At 52.2% G+C, this 21,923-nt stretch overlaps 3 protein-coding genes across 15 annotated transcripts in view; 2 read left to right on the top strand and 1 right to left on the bottom strand.

Annotated features, from left to right (window-relative positions):
• Positions 1-4,729: 4,729 nt before the first annotated feature.
• Positions 4,730-9,558, top strand: APBB3 (amyloid beta precursor protein binding family B member 3; the record flags this gene model as incomplete). The annotated part of the gene is made up of 12 exons (XM_084295015.1): positions 4,730-4,778; positions 5,804-5,994; positions 6,329-6,405; positions 6,641-6,698; positions 6,932-7,078; positions 7,305-7,432; positions 7,637-7,751; positions 7,999-8,086; positions 8,328-8,411; positions 8,567-8,682; positions 8,890-9,072; positions 9,325-9,558. 12 exons carry the CDS (start codon positions 4,730-4,732, stop codon positions 9,556-9,558), a joined length of 1,470 nt encoding a protein of 489 aa, XP_084151141.1.
• A 210-nt stretch (positions 9,559-9,768) lies between these two features.
• SRA1 (steroid receptor RNA activator 1) lies at positions 9,769-11,535 on the top strand. The gene is made up of 5 exons (XM_084295038.1): positions 9,769-9,864; positions 10,040-10,159; positions 10,563-10,771; positions 10,978-11,086; positions 11,174-11,535. The coding sequence occupies exons 1-5, from the start codon at positions 9,840-9,842 to the stop codon at positions 11,365-11,367; spliced, it is 657 nt and encodes a 218-aa protein (XP_084151164.1). The 5' UTR covers positions 9,769-9,839; the 3' UTR covers positions 11,368-11,535.
• A 584-nt stretch (positions 11,536-12,119) lies between these two features.
• Positions 12,120-21,923, bottom strand: part of LOC311214640 (ankyrin repeat and KH domain-containing protein 1-like) — a gene marked incomplete at its 3' end in the record, with an annotated part of 112,685 nt that continues 102,881 nt past the window's right edge. For 5 of the 13 annotated variants that reach the window (XM_084295326.1, XM_084295335.1, XM_084295328.1 and 2 more), the window contains 7 exons: positions 20,637-20,831; positions 19,314-19,568; positions 17,784-17,959; positions 16,088-16,252; positions 15,581-15,627; positions 12,480-12,653; positions 12,195-12,332 (listed from right to left, as the gene is read on the bottom strand). In XM_084295326.1, the coding sequence (XP_084151452.1) occupies positions 12,500-12,653; positions 15,581-15,627; positions 16,088-16,252; positions 17,784-17,959; positions 19,314-19,568; positions 20,637-20,831 (992 nt within the window). Of the gene's footprint in view, positions 12,333-12,479; positions 12,654-15,580; positions 15,628-16,087; positions 16,253-17,783; positions 17,960-19,313; positions 19,569-20,636; positions 20,832-21,923 lie in introns of all 13 variants that reach the window. The other 8 variants (XM_084295333.1, XM_084295339.1, XM_084295332.1 and 5 more) reach the window with 7 other exon arrangements.

Genomic DNA, 21,923 nt, shown 5'->3' with positions numbered 1-21,923 from the left:
CTTAAAAAATGGCTCTGCAATTAGAAGTAGAAATGAAGCTGTTTCTTCTACACGTGTGTAAGCTTCCACCTGAAAAGCAATGAAAAAGAGATAGAAACCGTCAAGGAGTTAGGAACACAGGAGTCAGAAGGATGGTGGGCTCTCCCTGATGGAAGAGAAATAGTAAATAAACAAATCATGAGGGAAATTTTAGCTGTTCTATGTCAGGGAAGCCACTGGGAAGCCAGGCAAGGTGTGACACTATTGAGAAATACGTGTGTGTAGGAATGGGGTGTGTCATGGGAGCAGGGCAGGCCAACGAGTGAGTAAGAAGGCAACCCCTGGAGGCCAGGACTTTGACCCTTTCAGAGCATCCAAGTAGATTTTAGATTTTACTGAATTACATAATGTAGGTAGATGAAAGTATGTGCTAGCATTAATTGACCGTTTGCCAGAATGGGTAGAAGTTTTTCCTTCAGTATCAACAACAGCTATTGAGGTGATAAAGGTAATTCTGGAACAAATTATTCCTATGTATGGGATTGTTGAAAATATAGACTCAGATCAAGGAAGTCATTTTACTTCATACATTTTGCAAGGATTAATGAGAACTTTGGGAATAAAATGGGAGTTTCACACTCCGTGGTAGCCTTTCTCGTCTGGAGACATTAAAGAAACACCTGTCAAAACTGGCTTTAGAGACTAAGCTTTCCTGGACAAAATGCTTACTTTTAGCTCTTCTCAGAATTCAAACTGCTTCTAGGAAAGATATAGGAGTTTTGCCATATGAGATGTTGTTTGGACTACCATACCTGGGTAGAAGCAGTGAGATACCTACTCTTGAAACCAAGGGTCTTTTTCTCAAAAACTATATACTCAGGTTGTCTTCTTCCTTGACGTCTCTCAGGGCTCATGGACTGTTGGCTCAAAGCCCACTGTTGGAATTCCCAGTGCATTCATTCCATGTGATGGATGCTGATACGTACCTGGAGAGAATCAGAACTCCACCCTGAGCGGGAAGGATCATTCCAAGTACTGCTCACCCCTGAAACAACCACAAGAGCTGTGGGAAAAGGCTGGACTCAGTATACTCAAGTGAAAACATCTGTCGACCCTAGTACCTGGGAAGTTGTTCCTACAGAAGAGTCGTTGAAAGTTAAAATTAAAAAGGAAGTTTCATAGTAGACTCTGTGTGTAATTAAAGCTTATAATTGTAAACCAAATTTTATTTTCACAAGTAACTAATGAATGTGACTTGTGATTGGGAGAAAGGACTGGCCTACACAGAACTGGAGTGCCCCCAAAGGGTTTTAATTCTTGTAGCAGAGTTCATCTTATTCTTAATATTGATAATTATTTGGAAACCTAAGATTTAAAAATAATGTCAGGGAGAGGTCAACTATTAGTTTTGACTCTGGCCTTTTTATGCCTCAGAGGGCCTTGGTCAATTGGAAAAAGGATGACCAAGAAGGGAAGCAACAGGATACCCTGTCAAGATATGTGTGAATGTGACAGAGAAGTGCCTCAAGCTGTCATGTTAAATGCCTGTCAGGTGCTAGCTTGTGGGGATATAAATGCTCAATGGTAATTGATTGTATTTTTTCCATTATAACCAGGTCATCTTTATGGCTGCTCCCATCAACAGCTTGCCCTCAAATCCATATCTGGTCCAGAGATGAATTTACTGTGCTTAAAGCAGGTTTGGGTGAGTGTGCAAGGTACTCTCCCTGCTACATACTCTCGTGTGTTGTATTTTCCTTTCTTAGGGTGTAGTTCTAGAGCAATGGTCAAAAGAGCTTACCTTACCTTTACCAAAAGAGCTTCCTGGTGCTTACCATAGCAGCTAGGAGCAATGTCCCTTCCCTCACATTGAATTTACCCATTTTTATGGTGGACCAGCCCGGTCCCTCAGACGCTGGGGTTATCCAGACCACCTAGTCTACTCAGCAGTTAGTGCAGCCTGAGGTTCACTAGCTGCTCAGAAACAAAGGCTCAAAGCAGAGAGCACAGTTACACAGAAGAAATAGGATTTAAGAAGAGTATAGGACAGACTACAGTGATGAAACAAAATGCTCTGTTAGTCAAGCATACCTACCTGCCCCTTGTTTACATGCCACTGGCTCTTTTTCTCTTTTTTTCTTTTTTATCTGTTTTGCCGTGTTCATCCCTCCCATATCTGGATTGCCGTGTTCATCCCTCCCACCTTTTCCCCTTCCTATGTCTGTTCCCCTAAACATCCCATATGAAGTTTCATGCAGTCGCTAGGTTCTGCTCTGTTCCATTTCTAAATTCTCCCTCTGCATCCCGTAATGTCTTATATCGCTGTAGGCCATAATTACCCTTCATGACATTACCAGGAGACAGTTCCTTTCAGCAAGTCACCTTGGTGGGTTTTGCACCAGGGATGATGCAGGGGTGGATCACCCATGGCACCAGGGACTGCTCTTCCCTGATGATATGAGGATCAGCCTATTTAGTGTGCTCCATTTTCACTGAGTAGGTTACAGGGCTCTCTCTGCCTGCTGTTATTTCTTCTATTTCCTTTGATTAGCCTTTAGACATGTAACCAAGTGCTTTATCAAGCAAGTGTTTGTTGGGACAGGGTTTCTGATCTGGCATCTTCAGACTTTCTCTTTTTCATTTCTTCTTCTTTGGAGGTCACTGACAGGTCTACTAAGCAGGTAGAAAAAACAGAACAATTTGATTCAGAGTTGTTGCCACATGTCTGAATATCCAAGCCCAGTTTTGAGAAGTGTTCTATAAAATTCAGTTGCACTAAGGACAAGGAAACATGTAGAAGAACACACTGTGATACTACAAGTAATATCACAAGTAATAAGTTACTATAACAAGTAATATCCAAGACAAACCTCCCCCGGTGGTACTGGAAACAGTTTCCTTGCATCCTATCATTTGTCACCTGGAAAAAAAAAAAAAAAAAAAAAAAAAAAAAAAAGGAATGACAACCACTTCACTGCAACCTCCTTCTTTCCTTCTTTCAGGTAGCTGTAGAGAGCAATGAGGTCTCCCCTCAGCCTCCTTTTCCCAAGGCTAAACAGCCTCAATTCCTTCAGTTGTTCCTCATAAAGAAATAAAAAAAAAAAAAATAGCTTGCAGCCAAGAAAACAGATTTCAACAGAAGATAAAAAGACAGAAATAATGGTAGATTGCTACCAAATTGGATTATGGAGCTGGTGCCTTTTTTAGGCCATCAGACGAGCAGATAGGAGGGAAGGGTAGTGTGAAACAGTCTCATGAGATTTGGGGCATGTTAGCCCACAGAGCGCACGAATTGGGCTGAGCTCTGAGCAAAAATGGCAGGCCTAGCTGAAAGCAAAGAAACGTACATGAAAACTTTATTTTGTACTTCCAAAAAATACAAGCTCTGTGGGGAGCCATGCATGGAAAGAAGCAGGGCAGACGAGTTGGCATGGGAGGCTCTCAAGAATATATGCTACATCCAGGCTAGAAGAAGCCCTGCGTGGACTCCTAGCTTCTGGATGTGTGGAAGGAAACAATAAGAAGCCATCATGGGCTGGCCAGACAGATTGCAAACCACCTTGGAACATGTCACTGGGCACCTAATGCTTGGAAGGACTGTCTGTAACAGCACATGGGGAGCTCCATGGGGAAAAGGAGTGGGGGAGACCTCATTGAGACCTTTCGGTACTTAAAGGGGTCTTATAAAAAATGGTGAAGGACTCTACTCAGGTAAATAATGATAGAACAAGGGGGAATGGTCGTAAACCAGAAGGGGGTAGACATTAGGAGGAAATTCTTCACTGTAAGGGTAGTGAGGCACTGGAACAAGTGTCAAGAGAAGTTGTGGATGCCCCATCCCTGGAGGTGTTTGAGGCCATGCTGGATGGGGCCTTGGCCAACCTGATCCAGCTGGTGGCACCCCTGCCTATGGTGGAGTTGGGGTCAGAGGATCTTTAAGGCCCCTTCCAACCCGAGACATTCTACGATTCTGCGAAATTGAGATGCACAACAAATGTATCCAGAGCTTCTGTCCCCAGGTACCGAGCTAAGACTGTCAGCTCAGGACAGCAGGGCAAGCAGAAGCCTCAAACTGGAAATGCAAAGCGCTGCACGTTGCGTGAAAGGAGGAACGCGATGGGCACCCACAGCCCGGTGGTTTGTTACTGCCTGGAAGAGGTTGGACCACGGGCAGTTGTCTTTAGACCTGTGCAAATCCTCCGATTTCCCCCTAAATGGCGAGGATCTGAGCATGCATGAGAGAGAGTTAATGCAGAATAAGCGTGGAGGGAATGGGAAAGGGGTGATCCGTGTTAGGGCACGGGAATGGAAAAAGCCTTATGGCGTGGGGAGGGGAAAGCACGAACCCGAGGGCACACGGGGTGGGATAGAGCCCATCTGAGCCCACTAACACACCCCAAACCCCTCCCTCCCTGCCCCTACACACCAAATACCCTTTCCCCACCGACACCTGCACCTGACAACCTCCCACACCAGCACCCCCCGGGCTCGGGACCCCCACCCTCAGCCGCCTCCTCCCCTTCCCCTCCGCTCGCTTCCCAATCGCTCCCAATCCCCCCCCCAGCCTCCCCCCACGCCCTTTCCACGCCCAGCCCGTCCCCTCCTACCCCAAACACCGCCCTCCCACCGCTCCCTCCCGGCCCCTTCCCTGCGCTCCGGCTCCCGGTAGCCGCAGACCCCCCCCCACCCCAGGGCGCTGCCCCCGCTCCCCTCCAGCCCCTGCCGCAGCCGGGGCCCGGCAGCTGGGGCCATGCTGGGCAAGGACTACATGCTGGCCATCATCCTCGTCAACTGCGACGGTCAGCCGGGGCTAAAAGGGGTGGGAACGGGGCCGGGACGTGCAGAGGGTGATGGTCGGGGACCCCCCCATCACCCTCCCGAGCTCAGACGGGGGGTGCGGGGCTTTGGGGAGCCCCTCGGCCCTGCCCGGCTGCTGCAGGAGATGCTGGGCGCAGCCCTTGCGGGCTCTGCGCCATTGTCTGCCTCCTGCTGCGCTCCCCGCTGCCCGGAGGAAGGGCACGGGCAGGGCACAGAGAGATGGGGGGGTGCAGAAAGAGGTGGAGGGGGCAGATCCTGGGTCTGCAGCCAGAACCCCGAGAGCAGACGGGGCGCAGGAGGCAGCCCACAGGGTGCAGGGCTCGGAGCGGGGTGAGCACGGCCCCGCTGGTGGTGGCAGGGCCGCTGTCAGTGGTGTGGTTATGCTCAGGCCAGCACAGCCCCCCGGGGATAAGCACCCACAAAGGGGCACGGCGACCTCTGGGTATTTTTAGCCGCACGCCCAGGAGCAGATCTGGTTATTTATCCGTACCGCGGGCTCGTTTGCTTAATCTCTTCGGAGCTGGAGGTGCGGGGAGGAGGGTCTATGCCTTTCCCCAGCGAAGCTGGGAGGAAGCCAGGCTCGGGCAGCCCGGAGTGCTGGCAAAGAGCTGGGACCTGAGTGCTAGCAGAGGGTCTCAGGGCTGGCAGTCAGCACGGTAACATCCCTGGCAAGGCCTCCTGACAGCTTCAGGCTGCCCAAACTCTCTGTGCTCATGGTGGGGTCACCCCGTTCCTCCAGATGTCAGGGAGGTGACTGCCTGCACTGATCGTGGTGCCCTGGGGTCTGCTGCTACTGCAGCCTCTCTGGCATACCTGTAAACCTTCCTGGTCAGCACTCCTCTACCAAACCCTGTGCTCAGCTGTGTTTTGGGGCAACACATTGTTCCCTGAAGGCAGCTGCATGACCCTCTCCCTGCTGGCCAAAGCTGCTTGCTTCTCAAGGCTCCCTGCAGCTGGGAGCAGCTGTGGGAGCTTTCCCCCTTTGCTTCACGCTCTCCCTGCACAGACAACCTCTGGAGTGACCAGAGCCTGGAGATGGACACAGACCTCCCCCCAGGCTGGAGGAAAATCCATGACACTCTGGGCACCTACTACTGGCACGTGCCCACTGGCACAACGCAGTGGCAGCACCCTGCACATACCACGAGCCCAGGAGGGTGCCTGAAGGCTGATGGAGAGGAGACACTCCAGGAAACGGTAGGGGATGTGGGCAGGGGAGTGTTGGTTCCCACTACCCGGCAGAAGCCTGCTGTGGGAGCGGGTGGGTTGCTGAAGGACCCTCTGGGTACCTTGTCCTGCCTCCCCTTGGAGCAGGACTCTCTCTGTCACCCCAAAGTCCTGCTCCTGGTCAGGGTTAAGCCCATTGAAGGACTTCAGGAGGGCCCGTGTTGATCCTATCCTGGTTCTTCTCAGGCTGCCCGTGAACTGAGACTGCTGTCCTGGGAGGGAGGCCTCCTACCTGGCGCCTCTGCAGACGTCCTCTCCTGACACCCCCTCTTGCTGCCCTCACCCCTTTCGTCTTCTTTCTCAGGACTGCCAGGCCTCCGTGGTGAAGCACCCAACAAAAACCAGGCCCATTCCCAGCCCCATGGCTTCGCTCTCCAGGAGGTAGGGCTGCCTGCGTGCTCTGCCAGCTTGTGGTACTCAGGGGTACTGGTGTCCCACGACCACCAGTGGGTGCTGGTCCCTGCTGTGTTCCCCCAGAACAGCCACACGGATTGGGCTCCAGCTGAGCACCTTTGTGGGATAGCACCCGGCTGGTGCTGTGGGGGTCTCTTGGTGCCAGGGCTTTCTTAACCTGCACTTCCCTGGACATTCCCCTCACCACCCTGTCCCTTTGCAGGACCTCGCTGCCCTGGCACAGAGATGACCTCCAGCACAGCACGGAGCCCAGCTCAAAGGTACTGCATCAGGGGGCTTCCTGGCATGCCAGATGATTCCTGCACCCAGCCCAGCCCACGCAGAGGGTTCGCTGCAGCACCGTGTGCTGGGGCTGGCAGAGGAGCATGCAGTTAGCAGCTGGCAGGCACAGAGGTGGAAGCAAGGGCAGGGGTGGCCGTGTTGGCATGGTGAGGGGCGTGAGAGAGGGGCTGTGCTGGCCTGTCGTTCAAGCCCCAGGTGTGTTTCTGCTCAGTGCTTCGCTGTACGTTCGCTGGGCTGGGTCGAGATCCCTGAGGAGGACCTGGCACCTGGCAAGAGCAGCATCGCTGTCAACAACTGCATCCAGCAGCTCTCCAACAGCAAGTGCCAGGGCCAGGGCTCTGCAGACAACTGGGGTGAGGTGAGAGCCTGGGGTGGTGCTCAGTCACGGTACCGCATCCCCTCCGTGCCCAGGGACCAGTGCTGCTGGGGCTGGCTGTCCTCACACAAAGGGAGTGGGGAGCCCAGGGAGCCAACTGTGACCACGTACAGTAGGCTGAATGGCTGGGGCTGTCCCCACACATGGGGCGTGTGCTGGGGCTGCCCAGGCCTGCTGCCAAGCTGAGGGTGCCCCCGACTCTCTGCAGGGCCAGGACCTGGTGATGATCCTGAAGAAGGACACCATGAGCCTGGTAGACCCCCTCGACCACAGCCTCATCCATTGCCAGCCCATCCTCAACATCCGCGTCTGGGGTGTTGGCTGCAACAACGGCAGGTGCTGGAGGCAGGGCCAGAACACACGGGCTCGCTGTGGCTCTGCCCGTTCGGGGTGAAGGAACCCAGGCAGTAACCTATCTGCTCTCCTTTCTCCCCTCCTGTTGCGACGTGCAGGGACAGGTAACGTGGTGTCGGGCTAGGGGCAGCGCAGCAGGCTGCCTCTGCTGCGACCTCGCTCATTTATTTGCTCGTGGCCTTGCAGGGACTTCGCGTTTGTGGCCAGTGACAAGGACACCTGTGTGCTCAAGTGTCACGTCTTCCACTGCAACGTTCCTGCCAAGGGCATCGCCAAGGCCCTGCACAAAATGTGCTCCAAGGTGGGCTAATAGGGCCTGCAGGCATGCGTGGACAGAGCCCTCTCATGGCCCTGGTGCTCACGGGGGGGTGTTTTAGGGTGGTCTTGGGGGTGAGGGGAGGCACAGGAGCCCTGCTTCTGCCACTGTGAGCCTCAGTTTCCCCACGCAGAGCTCTGCTCACCCTCCATGGGGAGGGTGTCTGGGTGTCCACAGTAGCCATCAGGCTGCCCCTTAGCGTGCGGCACCCCGTGCACTCCGTCTCTTGCAGATCGTGGCCGAGCGAGCAGTAGCGAGCAGCAGGCTGCCACACGCCATCACGCTGGAACCCATCTCCACTAACGACCTGCCGCTGCAAGGTACCACCTCGTGGGCACAGGGCCTGGCTGCAGCTCCCGTGCCCCTGCCAGCGCACTGCGGGGCTGTGTTGCTCAAGGTCTCTGGGTGCTGCTGCCCCCAGCACAAAGACCAGCAGGGCCATGGGGTGCCCAGCAGACAGAACGTCGTGGCCTGGCTTGATGCATCCCTGTGGGCCTTGGGGTGGACCCTGGGAGTCGTTGGGGGGGCCAGGGATCCCATCCAAGCCTCCTTTCTTGGCAGTGGATATCCTGGATGCTGTGAGGCAGTCGATCCAGAAGTACGAAGCACTGTACATCGGCAGCCTGCCCGTACCCAGGGCCATGGGTAAGTGCTGCTGGCCCTGCGGATGCCGGAGAAATGCCGACGTGTGTGGGGAGACCGAGCAAATCCCACGTAGGGGGCCGCTACCTGCGGGGCACCCAGCACCAGCAGCCACCTCGCTGGGGCAGGGAGCGGCAGCCAGGCTTCTCTCCTGCCAGGGATGGACGTGCTGAACGAGGCCATCGAGAAGCTGACCAGAGGCCCTGGGCGGGAGTGCTGGACGCCCTCCCTCATCAGCGTGTCCGACACGGCCATGCGGGTGCACCCTGCACAGGTGGGACCAGGGAGGGAAGGGGGGGCCCTGGGGTGATGAGGCTGAAGGAAGCAGGCACCCAGGGTAGGAAGAAGCAGCCCCCTGGGGAGGGCCTGGCCCACAGCGGCCGAGCCCCCACGGGGAGGAGGAGATCTGGCTGGGGGGTGCCCAGGTCTGCAGGGCTCCCTGTGGGTTCGGCGTGCGATGGCTCAGCCTGTCCTGTCCCAGCAGGAGGAAGAGAGGCCCCACATCTGGGAGTGCCAGGTGCGCTACGTGACCTTCCTCGGGGTGGGCCGGGACGCGCACACCTTTGCGCTCATCGTGGACACGGGACAGCACTTCCAGTGCACGGCCTTCTGGTGCGAGCCCGACGCCGGCACCATCTCGGAGGCGGTGCAGGCGGCTTGCATGGTGAGCGGCACCCCGGGGAGGGGGGATAACCCCACACTGCTTCCCCGAACACCCCACAGCATCCACCCAGCCTGGACATCTGCGCTCCTGGCAGGAGGGTTGGGGGCGAGGCTGGGCGCAGTGTGGGGTCAGGAGGGTGCCGGATCGCCGTGCCAGGCATCACCCCACGGCCCTGCGTGTCCTGCCCTGCTGCCGGGTGGCTGTCACACCGTGTCCCCATGTGTCCCCAAGTGTCCCCCCGTGTCCCCGCAGGTGCAGTACCAGAAGTGCCTGGTGGCCGCCGCGCCGGGGGCGAGGCCGAAGCGCGCACCCTTGGAGGGGCAGCGGGCGGCGGCGGCGGCGGCGGCGGGGGAGGCACCGAGCGGGGAGGTACCGAAGGCGAACGGGGGCAGCGGCGGGGCTGCGGGGCCCGGGCCTCGCAAACGCGGCGTCTTCTCCTTCCTGGAGGCCTTCCGCCAGAAGCACTCCCTGCTGCACCTGCCCTAGCGGGGCTCGGCTCGGATGGACCCCGGGGGCCGGGAGAGGGGGGGGAGCCGGAGCTCCGCGGCCGGGCCGAGTGCCGCGTCCCCCCCCATCCCCATCATCATCCTCCTCCTCCTCCTCCTCTTCCTCCTCCTCCTCGTCCATCCAGCGCCGCTGCCGCCCCCAATAAAGCTCCGCCACGCAGCTGCCGGCTCCGCCTTGCGCCGCCCCGCGGCTCCCTCCCTGCCCCCGGCCGCCTCCGCCCCGCGGGAGGGCCCCGGGGAGCGGCGCGGGGCCGGGCCGGGATGGCGGAGCTCTACGTGAAGCCGGGTGAGGGGCTGCGGGACCGGGGGGGGACCCGGGGGGGACCCGGGGAGGGCTCGGGGAGGGGCTGGGGATTTAAGGCCGGGAGCTGGGGTGGCGCAGCGCGGCCGGGCCGGGCTGCGGGGCGGTGTTTTTGGGCAGGCCGAGCGGCAGCCTCTCACCCTGGCCTTTGCCCCCGCAGGGAACAAGGAGCGCGGCTGGAACGACCCCCCCCAGTTCTCCTACGGGCTGCAGGCGCAGGGAGCGGGGCCCAGGCGAGCTCCTCTCACTCGCCGGGTGCCCGCCCCGGGAGCTCTCCCAGGTCAGCAGCTGCCGGGCCCCGCAAAGCCCAGAGAGACCCTGGGGGATGGAGCCCTGGCACTCTGCGTTTGGGGCCGGTGGGATCGGGACCGGCTCAGGGATCGCGCCCTGCATTCCCCCTGCCCCGTGAGGGGCGCGGGGTGCAGAGCAGAAGCGCTGGTGCCCGCTGTTGCTGCAGCCCCTCGGGCCAGGCGGTGCTGGCACCGCACATCCAACCCCATGGGACAACCGGGTCCTGGGCAGCCAGGGGGTGATGGAGCCAGGAGGTGGTGGTGGGCTAAGATCCCCTTCAGCATGTGTTATGGGGTGGCACCATGGCATTTCCCTGCACCTGGCTGGCGCCTCTGCCCTCTGGGCTGTGGTCATAGAGCTTTATGAGGCTTCACACCCCATCTCCTCCCCAGGTGCTCCTCCAGACACTGCCCCTGCTGCAGCTGCAGCACAGCCCCCCAAAGCGCTGGGGCCACCCCCGCTTGGGCCTGTTAACCTTGCCCTGAGGACAGAGAGCGCCAGGCCGGCTGCAGAGGAGAGCTCTGAGGGCAGCGATGTGCCAGCAGACGCTGTCCTCGGCCCTCTGAGGGAGACCCTTGCCAGCTGCCGGCCCACAATGCAGGTGAGGCCAAAACGCTCACTCCTCTTCCTCCTAGCCCCACCAGGCAGGGCTGCTCAAACGAGACAGCGCTGCTGGCCTGTGGAGAGAAACGTGGAAGGGTGGCAACCCGCCAGAAACCCAGGATGTCTGGGGTGACGACAGCCACCCCTGGCTGGGAGGGCTGCCCCGAGGCAGGTCCCCTCCAGGGCTCATCTTGGTGCTTCCAGAAACAAGTGTGCGATGACATCGGGCGGCGTCTGACAGTGCTGGAAGAGTCGTGGGCTCAGGGGAAGCTGTCGGCACCTGTGAGGAAGAGGATGAGCCTCCTGGTGCAAGGTGAGGGACGGGGTGTTGCACACAAACCACCCCCGGGCCATGGGAGCGCTGACCCGGAGCTGCTGACGGGTTCCCCTTTCTTGGCAGAGCTGCAGCAATGCCACTGGGACGCGGCAGACGAAATCCACCGCTCCCTCATGGTGGACTATGTGAATGAGGTGAGCCAGTGGCTGGTAGGCGTCAAGCGCCTGATAGCTGAGACAAGGAAACTGCCCGCCGAGGAACCAGCTGCACCGAGGGACGACAGCACCGAGGCCCAGCCCGAGCAGGAGGCTCCCTGAAGCCCAGCACAGAGCTGCAGACTGCGAGCAGGGCAGCTTCTGGCTCCAGCTGCCAGCAGAAAGAACTCCCAGAAGGGGCAACCCTCCTGGCTCCGGCGCTCTCCTGAGGGGGACTTTACTCACTGCCTGGCAGTGGCGACTCACTACCTGTCAATAAATAGCGCTCTCTGCCCCTGCTCACGACCTGCTCTGGAACTTTGGCGCCGTCGGCTCTCGGCTACCACAGATCTTTGGTTCGTGCCACAGCTGCAGGCGGGGTTGTCACTATCACCTGAGCACGGCTCAGGGTCTGGGCGCCTCGATCCAGGCAGCCTCAGGGAGGGGGCAGAAACATCTCAATGCTTGGCCCAGGCCCACCAAGCCCTGTAAGTTCTGGCTGTTACAGTGACCCCATACAGCCCCATGTGCACTGCTCCACCCTCTGCTTTCAGAAGGTCTCAGCAGCTGCCCCAACCACAGCTCGGGCAGTAGGGGGGCACACAGCATCCCAAATGTGGGAGCAGATCCAGCTGGGCCCCAGCCTGAGCCTGTATTTCCAAGTGCAGTACTGGCCTCAGTGCAGGTCCAGGCAATGCTGGGCATGATCCTAGGGTCCTGTGTTAACGTGCAGGATCACACTACAGGAGGAAAAATACTTCTGCAGCCTGGAAGGTTACCTGGCACCAAACAGCTCCTCCAAGCTGCCTTCCCCAGGGCTCTGAGACCCAGCTGAGCCCCAGCGTAGAGAGATTCATCATTTCCACACAGGGATTTCAGGGTGTTTATTAATCAAGCATGAGCTCCTAGGCAGCTGCACCAGCCAGTTGTGCTAGAGCCTGAGGTGTCATATCCATCCCCAGCATCAGAGAGGACTGCAGCCAGCTGGTCACGGTGCCAGCACCTCCACGAGGCCCAGGAACAGGCCCAGCCACGGCCCAGAGAGTGGAAGCCGGAAAGTCAGATGTCCATCTCACACTGGTCTTGATCTGCAGGGGTAGGGAGGCATACGAGGCATTAGGAGGGGGCTGCCTCAAAGGAAACATGCAAAGGGCTGGAGGGGGGCCAGGTGAGAGCCCCACGCCCCAGGCAGCGGGGCCTGCTGAGGCAGGGGCCGTGCTGCCTGGGCCGCTCACCTGGCATGGCTTCTTCACTCTCATTCTGCTCCTTGAGCTCCCCCGGCTTGACGAGGCTGCACCGGGCCAGGGAGGTGACACCGGGGATCTGGGGCAGGCAGCAGGGAAGAGTCCTGGCCGCGGGCGAATTCTTGCACTCCAGCAGGAACTTGCGGACGTAGATGATGGGGGTACCTGCCAAAAGCAGGGGGCTGTCAGGCGCTGCTTTCCCCTGGCAGCCCCCTTCCCTGAGAAGCACAGCCTGGGCCTGAGCCTAGAGCAGGGGTGGGACGCAGCGTTTGGCCTTGGTAGAGCCACGGCTGGGTTTGGAACAACGGTGAGGCTTCCTACAGACTGAACACCACCCTGCAGCTGCTCCCAACGCAGTTCCTTCCTCCTGGGCCTCCCAGAGCCTTGGAAGGCAGGGTGCAGGGCAGGGGGTGTGGGAGCCACACATTTCCCTGGGGCAGCCCATGCAGTACTGGCCAGCCACAGCGCTGGGTGGCTCCAAGCCCAGCCCTGTGGTGCCTGCAGCACTTCGGCCTTTAAAACTGGATGCTTCTCCATCCAGGAGCCAGGGTACAGCCTATCCCTGGGAGCAGAACGGCCCCCAGCAGCTGCAGCAGTGCTGCCAGGAGCCCGTTCCCCAGCAGCGCAGCCCTCAGATGCCAGGCACAGCCTCTGCCTGCTCCTGTGGGTTGTACGAGGGCAATGCTGGCCTCTGCAGTGGCTACAGCTTCTGCAGTCCTTACACAAAACATGAGGTTCCCTTTGCCACTCCAGCTAGGGAGGGGAGGCCTGCCAGATGCCAGGGGGGTTGCTGCGGTGTGCCTGGGCAGGGAGGTGCCTGCACCACCAGGAATGAGGCAGAGGGGCACAGCCAGGGCTGCCCAGCAGCAGAAATGACCAGGGCCACCGCTCTTCACTCAAGATTAAAGTTCAGCTCTCCCCAGCGTGGCCCTGCACACGCAGCCTGATGTAGTGCAGCAGGGGATGGCACCTGGAGTAGGACCGTAGCCATCCGAGGCAGGGAAGCTGCAACCACCCAGGATGGGGCATGAGGAGGTGATGCTGCCCACACCACGGAGCCTCGAGGGGCAGGGGACCCACACACACGTGTGGCAGGGCCCTGGCCCCCCAGGGCTGCTCACCCCAGCAGCACACAGGCTTGCAACAGCCTCAGCCCCACACCCGACGCTGACACAGCCCAGTTCTCAGATGTGCTTCACAAAACCGGTTTAGGGGCCCTGCCAACCCTTCTCTTTCCAGCTCTCTTGGGCGGCATCTGATGGCCAGCAAAAAATAACACAGTGCCTACAGCAGAGCTCCAGGACTCTTCACTAACGCAAAATTGAGGGCAACTCATTCCGGTGCACATGCTGCTAGGCAGAGTGCCACCCACAGGGCCACAGCTGCAACAGCTCACCCCAGGATCCCCAAGAGCAGATGCCTAAACAAGCATGAAAGCCACTTTACTGGACTGCCATTTTTTTCCTTCTCCATTTGCAGTAGACAACTACTGTTAACCCAAGTGTTTCTCCTTTGGCATTTGCATTGTCAGGGTAGCACTAACACCAAATATATATACATTTTTCTTTTCCTTCTTGAGTACCTGGTAGAATATCTGAACACATCCAGTATTGTTCCTGAGGTTTATTTGCCTATTGTACTCAGATTCTACTTGTGCACTTCATGTTTTCAGCACTCCTCAATGCTCAGGAGTAACTGGGACAGCCAACACACACCATCACATTATTTCAAGAGTTTACTCCATGCAAATTATCACTGATCCTCTCTTTTGGGTGCTCTTTCCTCATGCTTTTCCTGGGGAAACTGCTGTTGCATGTAAGGAATGGTCAGGAGGAGGAGGAAGGAAGGCAAAGAAGTCTCCATCTGTTCTCTGGTCTAAGAGACCATCAAAAGTGGTCCATTGCATTGGACAGTTTGTGCACTGTAGTTACCTGCTTGAGAAATGGACCAAACATTCAGTGTAGTTACTGCATCACCACTCATCAAAATCAGAAATAAGCACAGGCTGAAGGCAGGAAGTGGAAAACTTCCAAGTGCAGGCCAACTCTGCAATCAGGCTGGGTGGAGAAGGATGGTTCCGCTTAAGTAGTATGCAAAAATCCCCTTCCTTCTTAGGGAAGAGGCTTGAGAAGCTCTTACCAGATTTAAAGGATATGAGATGTTTAAAATTAATTAATTACGTTTTCTCTGGTAGTAAGTGGTCTCTGCTTTCCTAGTATCTGCTTCTGAGCAGTTAGTCACAGAGTCAGGTGAAGAAGCCAAGCCCTGCATTCATCTATAAGCTGCTGATTTACCTTCTGCAAATTAAGACACCATTAGGCTGCCAAGGTGTCAAGTCAACCACTGAACAATACCTGATTGTCTCACGCAACCCACCTGCAAAAAGAGCGCTACAAGAAACAGAACTAACCCAGAAAAGACAGATACACAGCCACGTTCACAAGACAAACAAACAATAACTATGACTGGCAGGGGGGAGAACCCAGTGGAGTTCATATCACATTGAAACACCCCCTTCCTTCCCCCAAACCCTACATCCACGTGCTAACGACGTGACTCTGAAAGGATGCACCACTGGTCATGGCAGCTACCAGTGATAGCCACATATATCCTCTTCCAAAATTCTCACAGACAACCTATAAATACTGTTGGCCTTTTATTGAATATTCAGGTATTTCACATTAATACAGGCTACATAAAGTAGAGCCACTATACGACATGACATTTACCCAGCTGTTCTTTTTATGTGAACAATTATACATGTATTTACCACCCTAGAAGTTTGAAATCATCTTGTTCTCTCCTGCAAGTAGCATCCAGTAGAGTTTAGCCAGCATTAGTTTTAAGTCAGTTAGTTTTTTAAGTTCAGAATGGCTAAACTAACTGGAGAACAGAATCAGTTGTTTAAGTAAATCAATTTGTTCTTATACAACGAGCAATAAAGTTTTCATTGTTACAGCCCACAGAAAATTGCTTAGTTAGGCACATTATAAAAAATCCCCAAGGTTCTCCAAGATCATAAGGTTTCCCAAACAAGGCTTAAAAAAAAAAAAAAAAACAACAGATAGACCCCCTTAAATCAGTTGACGTACTTGAGATGCATGTTTCCAATGTGAGGTGCCCAGGTGCCAGGCCAAATCTACAGCAAGAAATAAAAAGACAAGGGTATTATGAAAACAAATAAAGTTTCCTTTAATAGAATTTAACCACTAGAGGGCATGCTTAAGGCTTCCCCCTAAAATACAACCCAACTACCAAAGAATGGGAGCTGTCTTCATCTCTGGCCAGGTTTTGACTGACAACCTGCACGACAACAAGTATGGATGTAAACCCTACCCCTTACAAAGTCTCTTACCTTGTTGTGCTTTTTTTTTTTTTTTTTTTTTAAAGAAGTCTGGCCGTTTTACCTGAAAGCTGTGGCATGGATAGTGCTATACGCATTTGTAAACACACACTATGGGTGAAAAATCATGCACCATCTCAATTCTACTATCAAAGAACTGGAAAAAGTCACCTAGCTTAATCAAGAAAAACAAAATAAAGCACACCACTGTACAAAACCCCACAGAAGCAAAGGGGGAAAAATGCAATCACACTACCTGCTGAGCATCAGTACATTCTGTTGAATTCTGGACTACTTTGATCATGGGGTTCCAGGCTGGATCTGGAGTATGAAGCCCGTTAAAGAGTGGGCCTCCGGGACCGTCCGCGAGCTGAGGGTGTGACGGTATTAGAGTGCCACCATACATGGAAATTGGTAGGCCCTAAAAGAAAAGAAAAAGAGCACCATCAGGGAACAGTTAGTGGTTAGGGAAGATGACTGTGGTCGTCTTTTCCCTTGCTTCTGCAGTGCAGTACAGTACCTTTCATCTTTTGTCACACAACAACCAAACACTTCAGAGATCACATGTGCCTCTGAAATGCTGGCCTAAGAGAGGGGCAAGGACACCACCAGGAAATGTTGAAAATGAAAAAAATGCACCACACCCGATTTGTAGTATTTTAAAAACAATGCAGAAAGCAGTAAAAAAAAATAAATCAACATTTAGTCAGACTTCAGTTGCAAAGGATTATGCACAAGCATAAACCACGTTCTCCAAGATGACAGAGATGGTTCAAATCCCTGTGTAACATTCACATACTGGTAAGTATTAGCACTGTAAGGAAAGGGACATCACTGCACACCTTGGTAGAATTTGCAATACAAAGACTCTTCAAAGCTTGAGATTCAGGACAATGTACCCATTTTTCTGAAATTACATCTTACAGTGAATTAAAAAGGTGAAGAATTCTGCAAAATGCCTTCAGATTACCCCAAAAGCAGGACACAGCAGTTGCACAAAGTGATCTCAGAATTCCCTCTTTTCACCTCTGTAACACGATGATCTTGCTGCACACAGTGCCACAGCTAGAGGGCTGCTACAGCGAAGCCCTCAGGCAGCTTGAGACTACAAGACTCCAAGTTGAATATTTTCTATAAATTACTTAACAGCCATCTAAAATATTCATCCAGCTCAGAAAGAGGAAGTTAAAGAGCAGATTTTGCAATTACAAGACTTTTTTCTTGTGTTCAGATGACTGCTGCTCTACAATTTGAAAGATCCAAAAAGCACATGCCCCGGACATTCCCCCAGTGGATGCTGAGCTGATGATGGCTTGGCAACATCGGTTTGCTTCAAGCTACTTTGCAATACTAACAACAATATACAGACTTGTGAGCAGTTCTCTCAGGCTGACACTTCCTTAAGAAAGGTTTGTAGCGTTCACAGGCACGACTTGTATGTTTCAACAGACTCAAGAGCTGAACAAGCCTTTTGATACCACTTCCAACTGGCTGAGTCTCTCAGAAAGGAAACCGAAGAATGATAGAAGCATCTAGTGCCTGAACAAGGGAACATTTGCAATCCCCAAATTCTGTTTTTAAGTGCACCTCTAGGTTTGTGTATCTTTTATAGCCAGCAAAATCAGTACTAGGATGAAAGGAGGTTCAGAACTAGGTACCCTGAGAAATGGTAGAAGACAGACATACTGTGCAAATTGGCAAAATAGAACGTAAGCCAGTGTAAAAACAGATTTACTCCAGCATAAATCTGTCTCAACATAAATGCTACAGACTCCTCATGTCTACTAGCACAGCGAAACACCTGAACAGATCAGTGATTTTCCAAAGCGATCAGTTGTTTTCAGAAAAGTAGTGTCATGAACCCTGTCTGTTAGTCTTATACTACCCAAATAACTCCAGCTAATAAATTATTTGGTCATTTAATAGCCCAAACCCAGCCCTCTGTGACTTACCTTAGAAAAATCCACAAAACTATTTGGCATAGGTTGGTGGAAAATGTTCGAGGGTGCCACTATTCCAGAATCATCTCTCTCCATCGGCTGATGCTGAGAAAAGGTGCCTGGATCTGACAACTGCTGATGCATTGGATGATTTCCCATTACAGGCTGAGACCAACCTGACAAGCCTTCTGGAAAGGAAGAGATTGAAAATGGACAATTACAAATCGATTGAAGATTCTCTAGAGCGCTGGTGTATACAGCTGCACACATCCCCACATATCCAAAGGCTCCCAGAAAACACATAGTTGCAGAGTATTTTAGGCTCTACTTTGGGCAAAGGCCGAATTCCCACAGCTTACACATAGTAGGAAGATACCTGCAATTTTTAGGCTATTAACACATTACAAACAAAGCAAAGACAAGTCTTAGCAGCAGTGTCATGGCCTCTCACAGGGAAGCTGCTGAAAGCACACCAGGTAAGGCTGTTCCATTTCCTTTGTCGTGTAGCTGTCCGTTGTCACAGGAACACAAAAAAATTACACTTTTAGATAGGGACCAAAAAAAGGGAAAGAAGAGAGTCCATTAAGACCAGGGAAGTTTGGAAGCACCGGACACAGACCATCTGAGTGCACATTCATCTTGGTTCTCCGGACAAGCATGGAGGCTATGGAGAGTTTTAGTAACTTCAAACTTCACATGTCCACAGTAGAACCATTAAGATTCAATGAACTTCCTACCATTGTCTGTGAGCATACGTGAACTTTTCTTGTTTGTTTTCCAACACAGTAAGAGTGAGAAACTGAAGTTAAAGGAAATATCTAAGGCATTACCCAAAAATGTAACAAATACAGGGCCATTATGCATTTGTCTTTAGCTTACAAATAGAAACAACCTACAACTCAAATGATGTAGCTCCTCCCTTCCAGAAGAATCCCATGCTATCAGGAAACTGAATGCACGACTTCAGCTGTTTCTAAGTAATTCTTTCTAAAATTGAACTGTCTAGAACAGAAGTTATCCCATCCTCTTTAAGAGCCATGAGGAGATCAACGTAAAATCATCATCCACAACCATGCATTTCTGGATGTATTAGCTGCACCACAGCTCATATTTTGAAGTGTTGATGGATAATAAGAAGAAACTTGGAGAAAGGCTCTTGGCCTTTCAGGCTAAAGGTCAGACTTGGAGATAGATTCCCTTAATAGGTAAAATTATTTATTTTTAAAATTCCAAATCATTCAATACACCTAATGACATTTTAAATCTGTTTTCAGGGTTTAACAATTTTACTCAGAATCTAGACTGTGTGAGAATTACCTATACTAGGAGAGAAAGCCACGCTTTCATTGACGATTTCTTTGAAAAAACACACCACTTTGATCCCAGTTTTCCTTTTAGGATATACTACATGGAGGTTGATTGGGCTGTGGAACTTTATTCCTCCTCCCACTTTCCCTATCCAACTTCTTTTTGAAATGGAGTATTTCCACAAGGCTCCACAAGTTTATTCAGGCTATCCCAGACTGTATGGAGCGGACTTACCAGACACACTGTTAACTCCAAACGACCAAATGCCACTATGACCAACGGGAGCTGTAAAGTTGGTTCCTAAGGGCGTAGGCGTGACCGATCCCCCCTGTCGAATTCTAGCGAGTCTTTCTGTCCCGATGGGAGGGGGTACCTTTCGATCTTGATTTGTGTTACCCGTTTTTGGCTGGCCCAAGTTCGAAGGTGCAGAAGCAGCTGAAAGGGGCGAAGACGATCCTGAGGAAACTGATGGAATTGGAGATTCACCTGCTGAAAGAGCATTTCTTTTGCTTAATCACACAAAAAGCACACAAGATAGTGACAGTAAATGCAGTCCTCTCTATCCCCCCAATATTGTCTCAACTCAAATAATAAGAAAGTTTTAAAGCCTTCCTCGCCCCCCCATCATTCTTCACTCTTTCACAGAATTTCACAGAACTGCTGTTTAAAAGTTTAACCCTAAAACAAACATTAACACAAATGCTTTAAGCCATCAGAATGGTGACAGCGTCATGACATAGAAGTGCATCTAAAATAACTAGAAGAAAGAATAAGAAACATGGAAGAGTTTCAGGAAGATATGAAAAAAATCAGCCAAAATTCCGTAAATATCTAAGCAGCCTGGTTTTGGTCTCCACCACCTCCAGCAGAAGAGAAACTAAAGACAGCTTCCCAAAGTCAACATATGTAACATAAAAGCGTAACTTCCACCAACTTCAGAAGCGTCACTGACTCTCACTGTGAAATCCAACTTCTTTTGAGCACTCATTTAAACATTTTAGTTCTTACGCTTAGAGTGGCAGTGAAGTTGCATGCAGTGACATGAGAAGTCTCTTCATTTAAGCCTCTGAATCAAAGATCCATATTTTCTGTAAAGCTACTTCCATGTTCTTCCCATGAGGAGGAAAACCCTATGCCCCTATATTACCCTGGGTGATGCATTAAGAATCTGGAACATTTTAACTAACATGAAAATTCCAGAATATCAATTTAAAAAACAACAACAAAGAAGTTTGCCATGGTTTGAAGTTACACACGACATTTTCACCTAATTTTACACTCATTTAGAGGGGAATCCTAGGTTTGGTACAATCCCTTCCACTCCCCCGCAACTTCATGCCTTCTCCTTTTAGAAGCTATGACTGAATTTTTGCCCAAATACGTCTTTAGTTATGCTACCAGAACTAGTGACATTTTACACGTTAAGAAACAAATAGGTGGGATTAGCACTTCATCCTCACAACTGCTAAACACAATTGGAAAGCATTTTGTGCATCACTGGCTCATTTCCCCTCAAGTTACAAATCTACTAAGAATTTACAGTTAACTAAGACAGACCCATGAAGTTCCTACATGAATTTGTTGCGCTTGTCCAAGGATGTGGTGAAAAATGCTGTCTGTTAAAGCTGGGAGTCCCAACAGGCGCTGGCCCTTGAAGGTAAACCCGTGCTCCTTGCATGTTTGCTGAAAAGCCTGTCAAAGGACCTGAAGAAGAAGTTGTAGAGCTGTTGGATGGATCTAGAGAGGGTAAGCCTGAAATAAACATAAATTTCATTAAATATTTCTCTCCGGGAACCTGCTTCAAAGCACCAGAGAGAGCTACTGCTCCAAATATAACTACAGCACCTCATCACCTTCAAGGGTACCTGCACACGGTAAGTTCATTTTACAGATGCATGATTCTCCCTCAGACAGAAGCTACCAGAATGAATTTATGTATGTTTTTGTTAAAACTTGAGGTGAAAGCAGAGAAAACAACATTTTGGTCACTGGAAGGAATCGAAGTCCTAGCATGGAAGGCAAAAGAGAAAAACTGGGAGTATTAAAAAAAAAAAAAATCTTTCCTTAGAAAAGAGCCATGCAAGTTAAACAGGAACAGAGGGCTCTGTGAAAGTCCTGAGGGAATCAAACAACAAGGAAGTTTCACTGCAGTACAGTTTTTGCCATCCCACAGCTACATTCACATACAGGTCAGTCAGAGCATAACGCATCCCAGAAAACAGTGCTGATAATCCACAGTGCAAAAGGTGAGGGGGCTGCTCTCTACAGATGTAAGGTGAGGAAGGGTAAGATGGAGAGAAAGTTCAGTCCCACAGTAATGAATTAACAAAAGGTAATTACAGTTTTTGAACAAGCCAAAGCTTTTAAGCACTTTTCCGAAATGATGTGAAAGATTTTATCACACGTTATTACCAGAAAAAAGCATAAGCAGGCATGACCGTGTGTTTACCTGAGTTCTGGGTTTAGTTTCAAGGGCCTATTAAACAAGACTAGTTTCAACACCGTTTAAACATTTCAGAATGACCACAACCAGGACTAGCCTATACTGCCGCAGAGCAAGGCTGAAACTAAGTTCCTACTTACATCCCTGAGGTCTGAAAACAGCAGTGGTGACAGGCAACAGGTCATAAACTAGAGGTGTACCTTGCATCTCTTGGATGTGTTACTGAAAGCTAGGTCTCATCCCCAGTATTAAATGAAGCAGAAGCCCCATGCAAACCACAAAGCCCCGATTTACTCCTTCCAAAAGTGGCAGATCCAACCTGACCACATCAACAGAACTGAGTAGATTTGAAAAACGTGGCATTTTTCTCACTAGTCCTACCCAAAAGATTAAGTCTCAGT

This window comes from Netta rufina, assembly GCF_964035555.1.
Source record: "Netta rufina genome assembly, chromosome: 14".
Classification (NCBI taxonomy): Eukaryota; Metazoa; Chordata; class Aves; order Anseriformes; family Anatidae; genus Netta; species Netta rufina.
This window is presented reverse-complemented; position numbering and strand designations above follow the sequence as displayed.